Source organism: Pelobates fuscus, chromosome 5 (assembly GCF_036172605.1).
Source record: "Pelobates fuscus isolate aPelFus1 chromosome 5, aPelFus1.pri, whole genome shotgun sequence".
In the NCBI taxonomy this organism is placed as follows: Eukaryota; Metazoa; Chordata; class Amphibia; order Anura; family Pelobatidae; genus Pelobates; species Pelobates fuscus.
Window position 1 is genome coordinate 10,178,330 of NC_086321.1, and position 22,750 is coordinate 10,201,079.

The 22,750-nt window shown below is 40.7% G+C and overlaps 1 protein-coding gene across 1 annotated transcript in view; it reads right to left on the reverse strand.

Annotated features, from left to right (window-relative positions):
• Positions 1-22,750, reverse strand: part of DNAI1 (dynein axonemal intermediate chain 1) — a 135,045-nt gene that overhangs the window by 55,445 nt on the left and 56,850 nt on the right. Inside the window, exons 17-19 of the mRNA XM_063456699.1 lie at positions 20,372-20,451; positions 18,602-18,750; positions 17,248-17,347 (exon numbers count right to left, since the gene is read on the reverse strand). Coding sequence (XP_063312769.1) covers positions 17,248-17,347; positions 18,602-18,750; positions 20,372-20,451 — 329 coding nt within the window. The remainder of the gene's footprint in view (positions 1-17,247; positions 17,348-18,601; positions 18,751-20,371; positions 20,452-22,750) is intronic.

Sequence of the window (22,750 nt, forward strand, 5' to 3'; positions counted from 1 at the left end):
AAACACATCCAAACCACAAGCCAGCTCAGAGACAAAGAAAGACACGCCGAGGGGTTAAAGGAAACCTTACACTGCCAGCACTTTATAGATAGAAATGTTTCATATACTGTGCTTTCCATACATATAGCTGGCAAACACGTTGGTCGACATTTATTTCTATACCTCCCTAATGTCCCAAACCTAGCAGGGCAGTCCTAATACGGAACTCACGTCATCTAGCCCATATTATTTCTCTTGTGCCCTGATTCTCAGAGATCTCCACAGAAAGTCCCATAATGGCAGAGTGCTTGTGGCCCCATGAGAATCTTCGCAGCATTACTGAGTGCTGTGCGTGTCTGCCTTACAAGTCCCTTTTACAAGAAACACGCAGATACGTCAATAGCATGTCCCCTCTTGTGACATGTCCCAGATTGCTTGTGGCCAATCACGGGAGGCATCCTTTATATCTGCAATGCATGCATGCACTTCAACAAAAGTGCGTGTTCAACGCCCTACAATTGTAGAAAAATTGAGATGTGAATGGAACACTCTAGTAAAGGCTCTTTGAATCTGCCTTTCAACACCACAGTGTAAAGAACTAAATCAGGAGAAATGGTGGGGTAAAAGTTAAACACACGCAGCAGCCAGCAGGGGTTTATGAGATAGCGCAGAGCGCTACTATACTATTCAAAACAATTAGAGAAATGTGATTTGCTAGAAACACACAGCCATTTCCTGGAGATTTGATAAATTAAACAAATTTAAATTATTAGACATGAAGATCAAACATAAATTATTATTATTATTATCTGCATTTATATAGCGCTAACATTCTGCAGCACTTTACAATATTAAACAAGGGGCATATTTAACAATAAATGAAACAACTACAAAATGTTACAGGAACAATAGGTCTGAGGACCTGGCTCAAACGAGCTTACAGTCTCTAGAGGATCTCTCAATTATTCCCATGTATGTTCTAGTTTAAAAATGGCAGAGCCCTATAACACGTTTAATAAATGTACTACAATAAAACCCACATTAAAAAGGACCTGGAACGTCTTGTGAAATGATTGGAACAAAGGAGATAAAGGAAAATTACCCTCCAGGGCAAACCGTTTATGTATAACAAGAAACCAGGAAAAATAGAAAGCACCAATTAGCTAATGAGACTATACTTTATTATTAATATTATTATTACTGGCATTTATAAAGCGCCAACATATTCCGCAGCGCTGTACAATTGGGAAAGACGACACAATAGGAACAGACTGATACAACAGGTAGAGAGGACCCTGCCCGTGAGCTTACAATCTAAAGGTTAAAATGGGGAGATGAGACAAGAGGTAGCAGAGGGATTTGCATGTGATGGCAGAGAGTTAAAGGGACACTATAGTCACCTGAACAACTACAGCTTAATGTATTTGTTCAGGTATGATCTTTAGCTCCCTGCAGGCAATCTAATGTGAACACTGTATTTTCAGAGATTGATTGATAGGAATACCTCCAGTGGCCGTCACTCAGACGGCCACCAGAGGGACTTCCTATCATGCAGGGCTCTAAAAAGGCCTTGTACACGTCAGACGTATTAAAATACGTCTGACGTGTGCAGGAGAGAGAAGGCACTGTGTGCGCGCCTTCTCTCTCCAGCCTGTCAGCAGAGGAGGGGGGCGGGCAAAGACCGTGAGCTGAGCTGTCAGTATGAAGTATGTGCGCATGTGTGGCGAAGCCGCGCATGCGCACAAGGGAGCAATGACGCTTCCAAATGGAAGCGTCATTTTGACGAAATAGGGGGCGCGGCTTCACGAGGCTCCCAGAGCTGGAACCAGGTGAGTAAAAACGGCTTCCTGGAGAGTCCCTTTAATAGTATAACTGCAGCAGCTGATAACATGTGAAGGTAATAAGGAGGGGATAGGCTGTGGTTCCAAACAGCTTGAAGAGCATGCTATATAGTTAGAAGGAACCAGGGTCGGTGGGTAGAGCCAAGTAAAATAAAAAGGCCTTGATTCAGGGATGGATGGTGATTTGGGGCTAAGAAAGAAAGTGATAAAAAAGTTACTTAAAAGGAATTTATAGCTGGGAGTGGAGGGAGGGGAAGGGGGGAGATGGAGTAGGTCAGCCTACATTTGCCAACCACATTTCTAACAGCCACATTATTAATAAGTACATGTAACATGGAGTACAAAATATTACAGTAGTAAACTATATGTAACAATGGTAGTATCATTATAAAGTAAGTATCTTTAAATAGACTTTACTTGGGAAGCAATGGTCATAACTCGTAATGAAAGAATAGCCTTACTGGTGGCCTTTAATGGCTAGTGAGTGGACTCCATGCTTTTCAGAAAGGGTGGGCAACGAGGACAATGTAATCAAACCAGGGCCTCATAGCAAGGCAGCGCCTGGCTTTAAATAGCTCCCACTTCTTTAGTGTTTCTAGTGGAGAAATGTCATGAAGTGCATCCTGGGAGTACTGAGGTTAATGGTGGGAGACATGGAAAGTGGCAGTGAGACACGGAGTACTGAGGTTAATGGTGGGAGACATGGAAAGTGGCAGTGGGACACAGAGGGAGTACTGAGGTTAATGGTGGGAGACATGGAAAGTGGCAGTGGGACACAGAGGGAGTACTGAGGTGAATGGTGGGAGACATGGAAAGTGGCAGTGGGACACAGAGGGAGTACTGAGGTTAATGGTGGGAGACATGGAAAGTGGCAGTGGGACACAGAGGGAGTACTGAGGTGAATGGTGGGAGACATGGAAAGTGGCAGTGGGATACAGAGGGAGTACTGAGGTTAATGGTGGGAGACATGGAAAGTGGCAGTGGGACACAGAGGGAGTACTGAGGTTAATGGTGGGAGACATGGAAAGTGGCAGTGGGACACAGAGGGATTACTGAGGTTAATGGTGGGAGACATGGAAAGTGGCAGTGGGACACAGAGGGAGTACTGAGGTTAATGGTGGGAGACATGGAAAGTGGCAGTGGGACACAGAGGGATTACTGAGGTTAATGGTGGGAGACATGGAAAGTGGCAGTGGGATACAGAGGGAGTACTGAGGTTAATGGTGGGAGACATGGAAAGTGGCAGTGGGACACAGAGGGATTACTGAGGTTAATGGTGGGAGACATGGAAAGTGGCAGTGGGACACAGAGGGAGTACTGAGGTTAATGGTGGGAGACATGGAAAGTGGCAGTGGGACACAGAGGGAGTACTGAGGTGAATGGTGGGAGACATGGAAAGTGGCAGTGGGATACAGAGGGAGTACTGAGGTTAATGGTGGGAGACATGGAAAGTGGCAGTGGGACACAGAGGGAGTACTGAGGTTAATGGTGGGAGACATGGAAAGTGGCAGTGGGACACAGAGGGATTACTGAGGTTAATGGTGGGAGACATGGAAAGTGGCAGTGGGACACAGAGGGAGTACTGAGGTTAATGGTGGGAGACATGGAAAGTGGCAGTGGGACACAGAGGGATTACTGAGGTTAATGGTGGGAGACATGGAAAGTGGCAGTGGGACACAGAGGGATTACTGAGGTTAATGGTGGGAGACATGGAAAGTGGCAGTGGGACACAGAGGGAGTACTGAGGTTAATGGTGGGAGACATGGAAAGTGGCAGTGGGACACAGAGGGAGTACTGAGGTTAATGGTGGGAGACATGGAAAGTGGCAGTGGGACACAGAGGGAGTACTGAGGTTAATGGTGGGAGACATGGAAAGTGGCAGTGGGACACAGAGGGATTACTGAGGTTAATGGTGGGAGACATGGAAAGTGGCAGTGGGACACAGAGGGAGTACTGAGGTTAATGGTGGGAGACATGGAAAGTGGCAGTGGGACACAGAGGGATTACTGAGGTTAATGGTGGGAGACATGGAAAGTGGCAGTGGGACACAGAGGGATTACTGAGGTTAATGGTGGGAGACATGGAAAGTGGCAGTGGGACACAGAGGGAGTACTGAGGTTAATGGTGGGAGACATGGAAAGTGGCAGTGGGACACAGAGGGAGTACTGAGGTTAATGGTGGGAGACATGGAAAGTGGCAGTGGGACCAGAGGGAGTACTGAGGTTAATGGTTGGAGACATGGAAAGTGGCAGTGGGACACAGAGGGAGTACTGAGGTTAATGGTGGGAGACAATGAGGTTAATGAAGGAAGAAGCTAAAGGTAATGGGAGGTGGGGGGGGGGGGGGGGGGAGCTGAGGACAAGTGGAGAAAGCGGAGGTTAATAGGGGGTGACCATGAGTGCAATTATCTCACGGGGGGTATCTCACTGGGGGGGGTGCATGCAATGGCCTCTGGCCAGGGAGAACAAGTCGCCGCATGAAGCTTATTAACATTATTTGTATTAATATTGCTATCATTTTATAGAGCCAACATTTTCTGCAGCTCTTTCCAATTATACAGTAGGCCTATTTAACAAAAAGCAAAATACAGACGAGAAGAAAGTGAAAGCAAAATTGGTTAAATTACTAGATGCTGTAACTGTATCCTACATTTTTATATTTCTGGGGAACCACAGAAATCTCTAGATCCTCATATAACCAACACAGACAAGAAGTTGAATATCATTCCTCCAGTCCTAATGGAAGTTAATAGTCACGCTAGTTCACAGTCCTTTAAATTCAAAAAGTGAAAATACTCTGGGGGTATTAAAATAATGTTTTAGCAAGTTTTAAGTTTCAGAAATATAACTGTGGCAAGGGACAGGATTACTGTTGCTGTGGCTTTAATAACTTGGTCCAAATCATGCATGAATACACGCAGCACTGTCCTATACCACGCGAGTATCTCCTTGTTAGTCCGCGCCAGCCGTGAAATATGAGAAATACATATTAAATTATGGAAATATGATTGTACTTGACCTGCGGGAGCAAAGCTTACAGTTTGTAATATTTTCCCTGGAAGAAATATAAATTAAGAAACGGATGTGATTACAATGCACAAGATAGTGGTCTGAAAGGGAGAGCAGGTCCTAATTTGATTGAAATGGAGAAAAAACATTTAATTGTAACATTTTCAAATGATTTATTATTGTAAACGCGCCCAATGGATGAGCCAGTTACGGGATATAAATATATGATCTATATATCAATATGGCTCTAACTGAAGCTATCTAAACACTCACATAACACACTAACACAAGTCTTGCATTAACACCCTCGCTATCATGTTATTTTTTTGAAAAATAATTAGTGTAACATTAACTAGAAAAGCTACAATTTCTGGGGAAATTGTGAAGTGTTCTTGCCTCCACCAGTAGTATACAACTGGAGTGGGCGGAGTAACTGTTATTATTTATTTATATAGCACATTTAATTGCAACGTTGTTGCACAGTTACATTAAAACATACAGTTATAAAAACATTAGCAGGTGCAAATGGCCCTGTCTATGACATCACTTGCTGCTGCAGCCTTGCACAGGTCAGAGTATTTTTGCGGTTGCCATCTTCAAACGGTCGTATTTTAAAAACTATAAATCCTACAGTGAAGAGCTTTATATTGTGAGAATCACAAGACCCAGACCTACATTTTGATGTATAGTATGTCTCTGAGATATTAACAAGGAAGGCACAGTCGCAGTTTAGAAATTGCCCTTCAAATGTGAGCTTTGCAGAGTGGCGTTTCAATGAATGTCAATGGACTGCGTGAGTTGCAAACAAATGGTCATATTGCGAAAACAATCAGGACTATGGTTTAGCCGTGGACATTTTTAGTGGCAGCAGGGATAGCTGAACATTTTGATATAAGATTTGTGTAGGTGGGCTTGAAAATGAGGGAGTAGTGGCAGTTTAGAAATCATGTCCTGATTTTTCAGCTTTTGCCAGCTCCCACTCTAGCTTTGCTATTCATTCCTATGGGACAAATTTCGCCACAAGAATGACGATATTCCGAGAACCATTCAGCGAAACGTTCCACAAAGTAATAGCAACGCGATCGGGAACAATCTGCACGTTTTGGTAAATTTTTGTCTATGTAGTGTAAAAACTGTGGGAGGAGTTAGGGTGGCAAATTTGGCTATAATAAGAATAATAATAATAATATATATGTGAGATAACATTAAGTGGTCTTGCTATGCAAGAACACTTAATTAGGTAACACAAACTATGGATCGGGTGGCAATTTCATATGCGGATTGCTGTTTGGAGGGGCCTAAAAATATAATTATGGAAATTAACATTATTTTAAACTTTTATTTCTCCTACCATGTTTGACAGAAAGGTGAGATAAAAAGTTTTAATCATTAGGTAGGTTGTATACGCCAGATTCGGCTAAGGTTCTGGTTCATGTCACTGTCCTCTCTCGCCTTGACTACTGCAATCCGCTTCTCAGTGGTCTTACATGTTTCCAACTCGCCCCAATGCGGTCTATAATGAATGCAGCGACGAGGATCATTTTCCTGTCTGCCCGCACCTCCCACGCCTCACCCCTCTGTCAGTCCCTGGATTGGCTTCCCGTAAGATATACGGCCTAATATAAAATTCTGGTTCTTGCTTTCAAATCTCTACATAATACTACTCCCACCTATGTATCCTCCGTAACACACAAGTATGTCCCGTCGAGGCCCCTACGCTCTGCCGAAGACCTGCGTCTATCCTCTGTTCGTACTCCCACCTCGGATCTCGCATTCAAGGCTTCTCTAGGGCTGCACCGTTCCTGTGGAACTCCCTTCCCTTTTCAGTTAGACTCTCACCCAGTCTCCACTCCTTCAACAAATCATTAAAAACCCACCTTTTCACAAAAGCGTATTAATTAAACTGTTAATGGCTTTTAAAAAACCCACACTAAGTCTTCATTAAATACAATTCTACCAATCTACTTCCCTAATACTTCCCTTACCTTTTGTGTCACTTTACCCCACTGCCTCTAGAATGTAAACTCACTGAGCAGGGCCTCAATCCCTCTGTTACTGTCACTATACCCCACTCTCTCTAGCATTTAAACTCACTGAGCAGAGCCCTCAATCCCTCTGTTACTGTGTCACTATACCCCACTCCCTCTAACATGTAAACTCACTGAGCAGGCCCTCAATCCCTCTGTTACTGTGTCACTTTACCCCACTCCCTCTAGCATGTAAACTCACTGAGCAGGGCCCTCAATCCCTCTGTTACTGTGTCACTATACCCCACTCCCTCTAACATGTAAACTCACTGAGCAGGACCCTCAATCCCTCTGTTACTGTGTCACTATACCCCACTCCCTCTAACATGTAAACTCACTGAGCAGGACCCTCAATCCCTCTGTTACTGTGTCACTATACCCCACTCCCTCTAACATGTAAACTCACTGAGCAGGGCCCTCAATCCCTCTGTTTCTGTGTCACTATACCCCACTCTCTCTAACATGTAAACTCACTGAGCAGGGCCCTCAATCCCTCTGTTTCTGTGTCACTATACCCCACTCTCTCTAACATGTAAACTTACTAAGCAGGGCCCTCAATCCCTCTGTTTCTGTGTGTCAAACTTGTCTGGTTACAATTACATTACATAAATCCCACAATTGGTGAGAGCTTTCACAAATTATATACTACCACTAAGGTATCCAGGGTAGTAAAAACATCCACTAGTAATCTGCAATAAAACATAAAATACAGATCACAGTGTAGTATATTAAAAAGATAAAATAAATGTAAGTCAACTAGTTAAAATCACATATTGCTTCGAAGCAAGAAAAAGGAGGAAGGAAAGGATGATGAGGGACTAGATAAAGGAGATATTCCAAATTTTTAATCTTTAAAAGAAAGTTTTAACCAATACTCATATAGACGTTTTAAGTAAAGGTTTTAAATTCGCACCAAGTTGCGATATAAATAAATCTGAGTCCTTTTTAGATTTTAATAGATTTATGAGAAAATTATGTTTGAAAAAGTTTTTTTTAAATCGAATGGGTGACATTACGGATAATCCAGTAAACATCCAAGAAGATTCATTTAAACATACGGTACTAATCAAATTTTTACCATTCTAGATTAAAATCAGACTCTATGAAGGTATTTGAAAAATCTTGTATTGATGATCTTAGATGGATGAAACCGATAAGCAAATATTGTAATAATTTAACGAAAGATGAAAGGAATGCTTTAAAAGAACTTAAAGAAAACAAAAAAATTGTAATAAAACCCGCTGACAAAGGTGGCGGTGTAGTGATTTTAGATACCGAAAATTCTATTAGTGAAATATTAAAACAATTAAATGATGTAAAAACCTACCAGAAACTGAACAAAAACCCCATGGAAGACATTAAGGACAAGTTTAAAGAATATATAGACAGGGGTATTTTAGAGCATCAGTTTTTAGATGTAAAGTTCCAGAGAATCCCGGTAATATATATTTTACCAAACATCCAAAAATCCCTCCGGGACGTCCAATTGTCTCGGGTATAGGATCACTCCTATCACCTCGATCTCAATACATAGATGCATTCTTACAGACATCTGTCAAAGAATGTCCGGCCTACGTAAAAGATACCATCAACCTATTACAAATTGGAGATACTTTTAAATGGCAGGATGGATACCTTATGGTAAGCTGTGATGTAAGCAGCCTTTATACGAGCATTCCACACGATAAAGGCTGCAAAGCAATAAGGCACTTTTTGGGAAAATCTGGAGAAATACCTAATAAACAAATTGATTTTATCGTTGAAGGGATTAACCCCTTCAGGACGGAGTCAATAGTGCACGTTCTGATCAAAACAAAATGTAAAACAAAATCTGGAATTTGCGCCATATGTCTGTCCAACCCTAATTTACCTCTTTCATTTTAAGTGCACCCACACTTATTGTATATCATTTTGTTCAGGAGAAACAGGGATGTAATTTCTCATGAACTATTCATATATGAAACATAACATATTGTGAATAAAATAAAAAAAATTTGAGAAATTAAAATAAAGAAAAAAAAACAATTGTAGTTCCGCCTGACATTTTAGCTGTAAATGTCATGATACGGTTTGCTTTTCCTGCTAAAATACACATATTTGTATCCCCCATTAACAGATTTTACAGTGTTTTGAAAGGTTACAGGGTCAAATATAGCACATTCCATTTTTCATTTTTTTTCACATTAAAATTTGCCAGATTAGTAATGTTACCTTTGAGACCGTATGGTAGCCCAGGAATGAGAATTACCCTCATGATGGCATAACATTTGCAAAAGTGCACAACCCAATGTATTGCAAGTGGGGTATGTCCAGTCTTTTTTAGTAGCCGCTTAGTCACAAACACTCTCCAAAGTTAGTGTTTACATTTGTTTTTGTGTGAAAAAAGCAAGAAACAAATATTTGGCCAGTGTTTGTGACTAAGTGGCTACTAAAAAAAGACTGAACATACCCCATTTGCGATAGCTTGGGTTGTCTTCTTTTGCAAATGGTATGCAATCATGGGGGTAATTCTCATTCCTGGGCTACCATACGGTCTCAAAGGCAACATTACCAAACTGGCAAATTTCAATGTGAAAAAAATTATATGCAAGCCTTGTATTTGACTCTCTAACTTTTCAAAACACCATAAAAGCTGTACATGGGTGGTACTGTTATACTTGGGAGACTTCACTGAACACAAATATTAGTGTTTTAAAACAGTACAACATATTACAACAATAATATCATCAGTAAAAGTGCCGTTCTTGTGTGAAAAAATGCAAAAAAAACTTCACTTTTAATGAAAATATCATCGTTGTAATACAATTTATCATTTTGAAACACTAATATTTGTGTTCAGCGAAGTCTCCTGAGTAAAACAGTACTCCCCATGAACAGGTTTTATGGTGTCTTGGAAAGTTACAGGGTTAAAAGTAGTGCTTGCAAATTAAATTCTCTGCACTTTCTGCCTGGGTTGTCAGGCATGTCAATCAAATTTTAATTAATTAAATCACAATTATGTTAAAAGATTACTTAAATGTACACGTAGAATTTTAATAGATATATATATATATATATGTATTTAAATTCTACGTGTATACTTATGTAATCATTTATATATATAAACACACACACACACACACGGTTATTTGTATTTTATATATAGATATATATAGAATGTCATTCTAAGTGTATTTTGTTACCTATATATATATATATATATTAATAACAAAATACAGTTAGAATAAAATTACATATGTATTAATAATTTATTGTAATGTTTTACAAAATATTTTATTAGTGCATTTATTCTTGTAATTATAAGTGTATATATAAATATAAAAAAAAATATATATATACACACACACACCTTATATATATGTAATTTCACTCTAAGTGTATTTTAATACTAGTATATGTACTTATATTAACATTAAAATAGACTACATATGACGTTACATACATACATACATACATACATACATATATACACACACACACACACACACACACCTTTAATTTATTTTTACATGTGTAATAATATATTTTTTCATACTTCCCACAAGCAGGGGGACTGTCTGACAGCCCAGCTATAGAGGGCCATGTGATCGATCTTTGAGAGCGATCACATGGCCCCCGGGGGCCTGATTTGCCGGGGGAGGGCTGCCTGGGATGTCAGGCAGTACTTCCGAAGAGGATCGCGGCAGAGGTAAGTAGCTGGAGGCTCCAGGGGACTTAAGCCGTTACGGGGACGGCATAGAACGGCATTAAGGGGTTAATATGATTTTAAGGAATTTTTTTTTGGTTTAACAACGACTTCTACCTCCAGCTCATCGGTACAACGATGGGGACCAAGTTATGCTAATTTATTTATGTCTTATCGGGAAGAACTTTTTGTCTTCCAGGGAGATAAATTTGGAGAAAACTTGGTCCTCTATATATTGATAGTGTTTTTATTGTATGGAAAGGTCGAGAAGAAAGTTTATTAGAATTTTTAATGGGTCTTAATAAAAATACTTGGAATTTTTACTGTCTTATGAAATTAGTGATAAGAATCTACATTTTTTAGATCTGGACATTTATGTTGATAATAATATGATTATAAGTAAAACACTTTTCAAACAGGTCGATGTGAATACTTACATCCACCAAAAAAAAAAAGCCATTTCAAACCCTGGTTGTCCAACATAACAAAAGGGCAATTCCGTCGGTTAAAAAGGAATTGCAGTGATATTGAAGAATTTAATAACCAGGCAAAGAATTTGAAAAGACAATTTCATCAAAAAGGATGTGATAAAAATGCTTTAGACGAAATATGTCAGAACATCCAAGAACTAGATCAGAAAGAATTAATACAATATAAAAATTGTAGTAAAGAAATGAAAGAAGATTGCAAGATCCCATTGATTTTTAATTAGAATTCTAGACATAATGAATAATGCAAAATAATGAATAAAAATTGGTATATTTTGCAACAGGATTTGGAAGTAGATGATTTTATAGGAAAACCAAGATTGATTTTTAGAGGGGCGAAGAATTTTAAACAACTTTTAACTTCAAGTTTTTTTTAGATAAACCGAAAAATCTGAAAGATAATTTTATGCAAACAAATGGATTGTATTATTGCAGCAATTGCATGGGGAGTAAAACCATGGAAAGGGATAAGAAAAAGAATCCAAAACTTTAAATCCTTTAGGACAAATAAAGAATATAATATTAACAATCTGATTACATGTAATATATCTTTTGTCCTGCTCATGCGGCTACCAATATGTATGTAAACATCTAGGAAGTTAAAGTTAGAATTAGAGAGCATATCAGGAGAAAATTCCAAAATCAGAATGTTTCTAAACATTTAGCAGATTTCCATGATGGTGACACAATGGTGACACAACTTCAAAATTATCCCTTTTATCTAATATTTATTTTTACTTTATTTTTTATATGATCTGGTTTTTTTTTTTATAGAATATCTTTGACCATATTAACATTTTTTTTTAACATTTTAATTTTTTAAAATTTGTATGTATTCCCCAACTCTATTTATTACCGTTCTGCTTCCCCTATTAATCGCTTACATTTCCTTTGTATTTCTAAGTGAATTTGTCCAAAGTTCTATTCCTATACTAATTTATGCTCTTATTGTTGTTATGTTATTATTGTTATGTTCCTTAAATATCTTCGTTGGCTTTTATAGAATTTCAATTGGACATTATAAAAAAGTACTAAGGATAGAACCCTTAGATTTGCCTTATTGAAATATGGAGCCGATAACACCACAGACACGAAGATGTCATCAAGCGATGACATAGGACGCTATGACGTCGGACGCTATGACATCCTGCCAAGCGTCACGGCGCAGACGGCGGAAATGACGGAAGGAGATCCTCCGAACCCAGAAGTCCAAGAAAGCGTGCAAAATAGGAACAAACCGCGCGAAAACTGGTATAAAAGAAAATTGGAATAAATTGACATTTTGCACTTGGTAAAGACTGATGTATAGTCGAAACACGCTTTGTACTATTAGCTTTGTGCTGTTTATTTTCAACCTTTGGGCAGAAAGTTGTATGCAGTATCTTTTAGCCTTTTGGGAATTCCCTAATACATTGTTTTACACCATACTAAGTCTGGATCAAGACTTGTGAGCTGAAGCAGGATCTGGGAGCAGTTATCCGGAGGTTATATTTGTTGAAGAGCGCCTTAAGTCTGAGCCTGCTACCAATAGCTTCAGCAATAAGTGAGTTTAACTAGTTGACTTACATTTATTTTATCTTTTTAATATATTACACTGTGATCTGTATTTTATGTTTTATTGCAGATTACTAGTGGATGTTTTGACTACCCTGGATACCTTAGTGGTAGTATATAATTTGTGAAAGCTCTCACCAATTGTGGGATTTATTTTATGTATATATGTGTTTTTAGGGTGACAAAACACTGGTGACTTCATCTTTCCAGCCTTGTGTTTAAGAGCTTTTCTGGGAAACTCCCACCCTACCTGAGCACAATGCTTTCCCCGGCTGTTCCCACTTCCTATAACCTCCGATCCAGTACCAACACTTTACTTAGTCTACCTCAATACAAAAAGAAAGCAGCCCGATCCTCCTTCTCCTACAGAGCACCGCATTTGTGGAATGACCTCCCGCACAATTTAAAATCTTCCCTAAGCTTAAAGTCCTTTAAGAGATCCCTCTCTACATACCTCAAAACAGAATGCACCTGTCATGGTTGATTATATATTTCCTACCTGTTCTATGTTAAATTTTGTATATATTGTATATTAATATTGTTTTTGTATTTTATTGTACACCAACTGTAACAATGCAATGATTTGTGGACCCAGGACGTACTTGAAAACGAGAGAAATCTCAATGTATCTTTCCTGGTAAAATATTTTATAAATAAATAAATGATAGTAGCTACATAATTATAATTAAGCACTGTAACGGACCGTTTTGCACACAAGAGGTTAAAAACCGTTTAGGCAATATTCCCCTTCCAGATACACAGGCAGCTACTGCAAGCACCAATTTCTCGAACAGGAAACACACAACTCCCAAACTGGAACCATACGAATGCTGTAAACAGCCGAACAGGAAAAACCACCCGAACAGTTTAAACTCCTGGCAGTCGCACTGTAAGAGCATGCAATCAAATCCCCCCAAGAACGAGACGACACTTCGTTTTGAGGGTCAAGCAGTGATCTGTTGTACTAGGGCTACCTGCCCGGCTTTTATGCAGGTCTTCCACCTGGTGGACACTCCTCTAGGGGACCAGATGTAAGACTGGAACACATATTGGACATTAACCAATTACAGACATACACCTTTAAACACTCCCACAATTACATCACAACCCCTCCTCTCTATCCTGGAGATAATTGGGAAGTAATCCATTTATCTCCAAGGACAGAGGCAAACCTCCATTAGCCACATGTTAGCAAAAGACATAAAATTACACAAAAATATATAACTGTGCACCTATTGCATAAAACAGGTACATTCAACATATCCCCAGATAGCTTAGGTCTGAGCGCACATTATTACTGAATGGCGCTCAGATCACACACATACAGTTCAGTCGCCATGGAGCCAAAGTCTTTCACATAGTCTTTCGTTATACGAATGGGCTCCATGACATAGCTATCTGGGGCGAAAGGCAGAAAGGCACGAACAAGCCTTTCTAAAGGGGAAAAGAACAGCATTGAACATGGGGCCATAGTCCAGAGGGAGCAGGCAAGCAACCAGGCTTCTCCAGTGGCCAGTAGCGAGGTTTTTTTCCAGCACTTTACTTTGTCTATATTTCATGGTCACAATTACATATTTGTTAGTCCACCCATTGTAAAGCGCTACGGAATTTGTTGACGCTATATAAATATAATAATCATCATAATAATAATAATAATATATCATTATGGTGTGTGAGCAGAACCAGTACTAACATAAAGAATATTAACACCAAAGGAAAATAAAATTTTACAAACATACTGCAATTGTATTTGGGATATTAAATCCATGGACCTATATAAAATGTATAGAGATAATTGCATTTTCTACCCAGTCCACTTTTTCACACTAGTGCCTGTTGAAAGGTAAAGTAGAGAAAAAAAGTGCAAAAGGCAGAATTGATGGAGGCTTCAATCTATGTAACACTATCACTTTAGCTACTCTCTCCATTAGTAACAAATATAAAATATGCAACAGAAAGGGCGCATGCATGCGTGAATAGTGGAATAATTAAAATGTGCTCTATTAATAGTATTCCAAGCGCAATGAGTGGCCCTGGGGCATTCTCTGCTTTGTATGGAAAATGAAAATAACAGAAGATCCGTGTCGTTTTGCAATCCCATTAACAGTGCTCATTGGAACAGTTTTCTCAAACTTTTTTTGTAGGTTTGATGTGAAGCAGAAGTGATAATCCACTTGGACCGAGTAGGCTCTGTCATGATGCCCAGTTTAATGCATTACTTTCTGAATGATTTAAAGGGACAAAGCAATGACAACAAAAACATTGTACAAATCCATGCATTGGTTAATCTTTATGTGATGAAATGAGATAGTATTAAAGCCATTTACTGGACTATGTGTTTACGTCAGGGGTGCCATCAGAAATTTTAAGGCCCCTTACATAGCCTTAGGCCCACAGGATCTGCCCCAGAGTCTGCCCATAAAGCCCACATTTGAGTGCCCTCACAGGGAGTGAGGTGTATGTGTGTAGGGAATTGTAGGGAGTTGTGTGTTATGGGTCTCAGGTGTTTTTAGAAGAAGAAAAAAAAACACACCTAAGAAACAACTGATAAACTTTAAATCCTGGACTGAGGCGTGCATGAAAAATGGTTTGGGAACCATTGATGCAAGGGACGCATTGTGTGTTTATGTGGGTGTATGACACATTGTGTGTGTGTGGTTGTGTAAGGAATGAATTGGGTGTGTGTTTGTGTGTGTAAGGGATGCATTGTGTGTGTGTAAGGGATGCATTGTGTACTTCTGTGTGCAAGGGATGCATTGTATGTGTGTTTGTGTGTAAGGGGTGCTCTCTGTGTGTGTGGGATGCATTGTGTATTTATATGTATGTTTTTGTGAGTATGTAAGGGATGAATTGTGTGTTTCTGTGAGTGTGTAAGGGATGAATTGTGTGTTTCTGTGAGTGTAAGGGATGCATTGTGTGTTTATGTGTGTGTGTGTGTGTAAGTGATGCATTGTGTGTTTTTGTAAGTTTAAGGGATGCATTGCGTGTTTGTGTGTGTATAAGGGATGCATTGTGTGTTTTTGTGAGTGTAAGGGATGCATTGTGTGTGAGTGTAAGGGATGCATTGTGTGTTTCTGTGTGTGAGTGTAAGGGATGCATTGTGTGTTTCTGTGTGTGAGTATAAGGGATGCATTGTGTGTTTGTGTGTGTGAGTGTGTGTACAAGGGATGCATTGTGTGTTTTTGTGAGTGTAAGGGATGCATTGTGTGTTTTTGTGAGTGTAAGGGATGCATTGCGTGTTTCTGTGTGTGTATAAGGGATGCATTGTGTGTTTTTGTGAGTGTAAGGGATGCATTGTGTGTTTTTGTGAGTGTAAGGGATGCATTGTGTGTTTCTGTGTGTGAGTGTAAGGGATGCATTGTGTGTTCATAAGTGATGCATTGTGTTTTTGTGTGTGAGTGTAAGGGATGCATTTTGTGTTTATGTGTGTGTGAGAGTGTGTGTGTCTGTACAAGGGATGCATTGTGTGTTTTTGTGAGTGTAAGGGATGCATTGTGTGTTTCTCTGTGTGAGTGTAAGGGATGCATTGTGTGTTTCTGTGTGTGAGTGTAAGGGATGCATTGTGTGTTTCTGTGTGTGAGTGTAAGGGATGCATTGTGTGTTTCTCTGTGTGAGTGTAAGGGATGCATTGTGTGTTTCTGTGTGTGAGTGTAAGGGATGCATTGTGTGTTTATAAGGGATGCATTGTGTGTTTTTGTGAGTGTAAGGGATGCATTGTGTGTTTCTGTGTGTGAGTGTAAGGGATGTTAAATTGCTTTAGAATGGTCTGGCATCTTACCTGGGTGACGCTGGGTGCACCCAGATACAGCCGGTGTTTCTCCACTAAGCTACGCTGGGCCATGCTCAGTGGCTGAAGATTTGAAGAAAGTAGATTTTGCTAATGGAAGAGGAAATTGTTCTATGTTCTAAGAGGTTGTTCTATGAAATTCTGTACAGATTTTGGATGGTTTTTATGTGGGTAACTGCTTGTCTGACTGCAATTTTTGGAGTCAAGAAGGAGGTTTCTCCAAAACTGGAAATCGCTTCAAACTGATATAGGTTCAGGAAAAGCTCTTTTTGCTCCATTTATCAGTGGAGATCATTGAGATGTTCGCTGGTCCTAAAACTTGCTGTGACATCTCGCTCATCCCTGCACATATTCTGTCTATGTTTAACACTTTGCTATAAAACAAAATCCAGCAGAAGCTGCAAAGATCTGTCACTGAGGTTGAACAATTACATCCTTGAGAGCAATGAAAACCCTTGAGGACAAAGAGAAATTTGCAGGCCAAGCACATCTCACATTCCAGAACTTGGCAAATTAAAACATTTTCTGAGCCAAATCCTGAAGGCAAATAGAACGGTCCTCTCTAACTTGTAAGATACTTGTTCAAAAACAAGGATTTACTTCTGATGTGTCCTTACAGCCCAGGATAACAAAATAAAAGTTTGAAATTATATTACTTTATGCTCGGTTTCAGAAATACTCACTGGATCACATGTGATCTGCTGACAAATAACACAATATCTGTCCTTTAAAGAGTTACTCGAAGCACAATAACAACTGTGCATCTCTTCAAAGGTTATGTGGCAATACAGAAAGTGATAATTCTGTGTGTGTGTGTGTGTGTGTGTATATAAATTGGTAGAGCAGCTAGAATGGTCAGAATTAGGCCATGCTTTTACCTTCCCATCGGTGGTAACAGCAGCAAATACAGTTGATGAATAAGGGGACCAAGCCACATCTCCCACGGCAGAGTTCAGGTCAAACACAAACATCGGCGTTCTGTTTAAAAATAAAAAAAAAAAGCAAACTACTGAATATAGCGGTTTAAAATAGGCAACAATTTCAGCTTCACTCACAATGGCCTGTTTATTGTGACTATGCTATCTCTGTATATACCAACTCTGTATACTGCTTTTATTAAGTCAAGACATTTTAATTGTCCATGTGGTTCTGGAATTTTACTTGGACTTGGGAGAAGATAAGATTTCATATATTAATGGAAAGCTGCAAATTAAAAGTTGGATTTTTTTCTGGGTGTCGAATATTTTAATGTATCAAATTAAAATAATTCTAAAGGTCTTGCTGTCAAACTACATGCATGTGTCACACTTATAGTTTTACATACATGACACACAGGACAGAATGAGTGAATCCACACACATCTACACAGCTGTGCCCCTGCACACCCACACATCTACACAGTCATCCCCTGCACACGCGTTTACGCAGCCCGGCCCATGCCTACAGATACACACAACTCTGTCCCTACCCACATATATACACAGCCATGCCCCTGCCCACACATATACACAGGACATCCCCTGCACCCGCGTTTATGCAGCCCGGCCTATGCCTACAGATACACACAACTCTGTCCCTACCCACATACATACACAGACATGCCCCTGCCCACACATCTACACAGTCATCCCCTGCACACGCGTTTACGCAGCCCGGTCCATGCCTACAGATACACACAACTCTCTCCCTACCCACATATATACACAGCCATGCCCCTGCCCACACATATACACAGGACATCCCCTGCACCCGCGTTTACGCAGCCCGGCCCATGCCTACAGATACACACAACTCTGTCCCTACCCACATACATACACAGCCATGCCCCTGCCCACACATATACACAGGACATCCCCTGCACCCGCGTTTACGCAGCCCGGCCCATGTCTACAGATACACACAACTCTGTCCCTACCCACATATATACACAGCCATGCCCCTGCCCACACATCTACACAGTCATCCCCTGCACACGCGTTTACGCAGCCCGGTCCATGCCTACAGATACACACAACTCTCTCCCTACCCACATATATACACAGCCATGCCCCTGCCCACACATATACACAGGACATCCCCTGCACCCGCGTTTACGCAGCCCGGCCCATGCCTACAGATACACACAACTCTGTCCCTACCCACATATATACACAGCCATGCCCCTGCCCACACATATACACAGGACATCCCCTGCACACACACATATAGAGCATATACTGTAAAATATCATACTTCACGCTGTGATCCCATAGCTTCACTGTCCAGTCAGAGCTGCAGGTGATGAAGACCTTTGGGTGGAAAGGATTCCAGCGCACTGCATCAACGGCCATATTGTGTGCATCGAAAGTGTCTAAGAACTGGCTGGAATAGGCTTTCGAGCACTACAAATGCATGATACGATAGAACACAAAGTGAAATAAAGTCATATAAAAAGTATAATTCAATATATAGTACATTTATTTATAAACCATCAAAGGCTAAGTAAGGAGTTTATTTAATTAACCATGTACCACAAAGCATTCATAAGGAAGTTTCACATTAGAGGACAGCAGTGCCAAGATGAGAAAAAACTAAAAGTAAAACTGATTGTTTCCCCCCAGTTTTACCATTATTTAGTAACATTTGCAGTTCCCACTTTAGCAGTGTATTACACTGTACAGCGGAGGAATTCTGTATTGTACGCTTAGTATGAATATTTAATATTCTATCCCACAGTGTGAGCAATCCGCACACTTAGTAACTCTCTCTGTGAAGGGTAGTACCCCAATCCTAACACTTAGTAACTCTCTCTGTGAGGGGTGTTACCCCAATCCTAACACTTAGTAACTCTCTCTGTGAAGGGTAGTACCCCAATCCTAACACTTAGTAACTCTCTCTGTGAGGGGTATTACCCCAATCCGCACACTTAGTAACTCTCTCTGTGAGTGGTATTACCCCAATCCTCACACTTAGTAACTCTCTCTGTGAGGGGTATTACCCCAATCCGCACACTTAGTAACTCTCTCTGTGAGGGGTATTACCCCAATCCTCACACTTAGTAACTCTCTCTGTGAGGGGTATTAACCCAATCCGCACACTTAGTAACTCTCTCTGTGAGGGGTATTAACCCAATCCGCACACTTAGTAACTCTCTCTGTGAGGGGTATTAACCCAATCCGCACACTTAGTAACTCTCTCTGTGAGGGGTATTACCCCAATCCTAACACTTAGTAACTCTCTCTGTGAGTGGTGTTACCCCAATCCGCACACTTAGTAACTCTCTCTGTGAGGGGTGTTACCCCAATCCTAACACTTAGTAACTCTCTCTGTGAGGGGCATTACCCCAATCCGCACACTTAGTAACTCTCTCTGTGAGGGGTTTTACCCCAATCCGCACACTTAGTAACTCTCTCTGTGAGGGTATTACCCCAATCCGCACACTTAGTAACTCTCTCTGTGAGGGGTAGTACCCCAATCCTAACACTTAGTAACTCTCTCTGTGAAGGGTAGTACCCCAATCCTAACACTTAGTAACTCTCTCTGTGAAGGGTAGTACCCCAATCCGCAAACTTCGTAACTCTCTCTGTGAGGGGTTTTACCCCAATCCTAACACTTAGTAACTCTCTCTGTGAGGGGTATTACCCCAATCCGCACACTTAGTAACTCTCTCTGTGAGGGGTATTACCCCAATCCTCACACTTAGTAACTCTCTCTGTGAGGGGTATTACCCCAATCCTCACACTTAGTAACTCTCTCTGTGAGGGGTATTAACGCTTTCATCAATGTCTGCACAATCTTTTTCCGATTTCCATTTATTAGATTTGGAAGAGTTTATGACACAGGAAGTAAGTACAAGCAGTGTATTCTGTTTTTCTTCATAGGGGATAAGATTTCTCTGATGTTGGATTTATGGCAGTAAAACTGGGATTATGACGAAGCAGAGATTCCAGATTGATCTCCCTGCATTCCTTGTTCACTCCACTTAACCCTCTCCCTTGAAATAAAATACTTAGCCCTGTGTACCTTGTGAATTTTCCCCTCCTCTGTTCCAACCAGGAATAAGTAATCGATCTGTCTGTGAAAATCAAAGGATGTGCCGCAGCCTGTGACAATAAAATATAAGATTAGATTGGGCCAGGCTAAGTACTTACAAGAATAACTGCTTCCTAACAGCATTCTGATGAGTTAGGAGAGACAGGTGACGTAGCACTCTAATGATAGAGGATAGACAGGTGACGTGGCAATCTATTGAGACAGGAGAAATACAGTGCCATACTAAGATAAGAAAAATCTAACACTCTACTGTGATAGGAGAGACATAGCGTCATACTGCGATAGCAGAGGCAAAGCGCCATACGGGTATAGAAGAGGCATAGTGCCATACAGTGATAAAAGAGGCATAGTGCCATACAGTGATAAAAGAGGCATAGTGCCATACAGTGATAAAAGAGGCATAGTGCCATACAGTGATAAAAGAGGCATAGTGCCATACAGTGATAAAAGAGGCATAGTGCCATACAGTGATAAAAGAGGCATAGTGCCATACAGTGATAAAAAAGGCATAGTGCCTTACAGTGATAAAAGAGGCATAGTGCCATACAGTGATAAAAGAGGCATAGTGCCATTCAGTAATAAAAGAGGCATAGTGCCATACAGTGATAAAAGAGGCATAGTGCCATACAGTGATAAAAAAGGCATAGTGCCTTACAGTGATAAAAGAGGCATAGTGCCATACAGTGATAAAAGAGGCATAGTGCCATACAGTGATAAAAAAGGCATAGTGCCTTACAGTGATAAAAGAGGCATAGTGCATACAGTGATAAAAGAGGCATAGTGCCATACAGTGATAAAAAAGGCATAGTGCCTTACAGTGATAAAAGAGGCATAGTGCCATACAGTGATAAAAGAGGCATAGTGCCATACAGTGATAAAAGAGGCATAGTGCCATACAGTGATAAAAAAGGCATAGTGCCTTACAGTGATAAAAGAGGCATAGTGCATACAGTGATAAAAGAGGCATAGTGCCATACAGTGATAAAAAAGGCATAGTGCCTTACAGTGATAAAAGAGGCATAGTGCCATACAGTGATAAAAGAGGCATAGTGCCATACAGTGATAAAAGAGGCATAGTGCCATACAGTGATAAAAAAGGCATAGTGCCATACAGTGATAAAAGAGGCATAGTGCCATACAGTGATAAAAAAGGCATAGTGCCTTACAGTGATAAAAGAGGCATAGTGCCATACAGTGATAAAAGAGGCATAGTGCCATACAGTGATAAAAGAGGCATAGTGCCATACTGCGATAGGAGAGACATAGCACCATACTCCAATAGCAGACAGACAGTGTGTAGAGTGTGGCGGCCCACAGCCACAAAGTACCATGCCTACTTAATATTCATATGCTTTGCCCTTGTATTTTGTGTTTCCAAAGCTTATTTCCACGATTTTTCCTTGTACTCTGTGCTTCCCCATGTAATTGTGTGGCATTCGTGTTTTTTACCTGCTCACTGTTCGGGAAAGCACCAAGATACCTCAGTAAAAATGGTAGTATAGAACATTCACACCTCGTAATGAGGTGTGAAAGCCACAAACCGCAGGGGGAAACAAGCAGCGCGTGCTACCCCTGGGTGACCGCTGGTTCGTATAACCGAACTCCAACCAGGTAAAGCATTTGTTTCCAGAACGGGCCTGCTGCACGGTTTCATGTCCCAGAGTCGGGGATCGCCCTACCTGCTACTAACGGAGCTATAGTCACTATTTCCCCTACCCAGGAGCTACAAGGCCAGGCTCGTGGTTGCCCAAGAATGCTGCCCAAGTGGAGGTAACCGCCGGAGAGGCGCGCGCCCTAGCGGAATCCCTGGAGCTGTGAGTCGGCTGCACAGCCACAAGGATCCCGCTGGTCACCTGGAAGTCTGTGCCGACCAATGGGAGAAGGAGCGCCCATTCAAACTGGGTTTGCGACATTCTCCTGGTTGGTCGGCATGAGTGAGGGCTGATTGGTCGCTGCGGGAATAAAGTTGGGAATTAATTTTGAATTCCCATCAATTCACACAATTAATAACAGATCTTATCACTGCAACCAGCGTCAGTGCAGAGAGAGAACCTTACAGACAGAGAAAAAGAGACAGCAAAGGAGAGAGATAGAAAGGGAGAGCAAGGGAGAGAAACAGAGAGAGACCGCGAGGGAGAGAGACAGAAAGGGACAGCAATGGAGAGAGACAGTGAGAGAAAGGAAGAATTGTTTAAAATGATGTAACTTTTGGGGCAGTTTACATTGTACCCTTTCCATTGTTTGGAGAACGGTCAGAATTCCTCTCTGTCTCTAATGTCCCACAGAATAAGCATTGTAATGTCTGGTCTTAAGGCACGTGTATTAATTAAAACATGGTGAATTAACAGG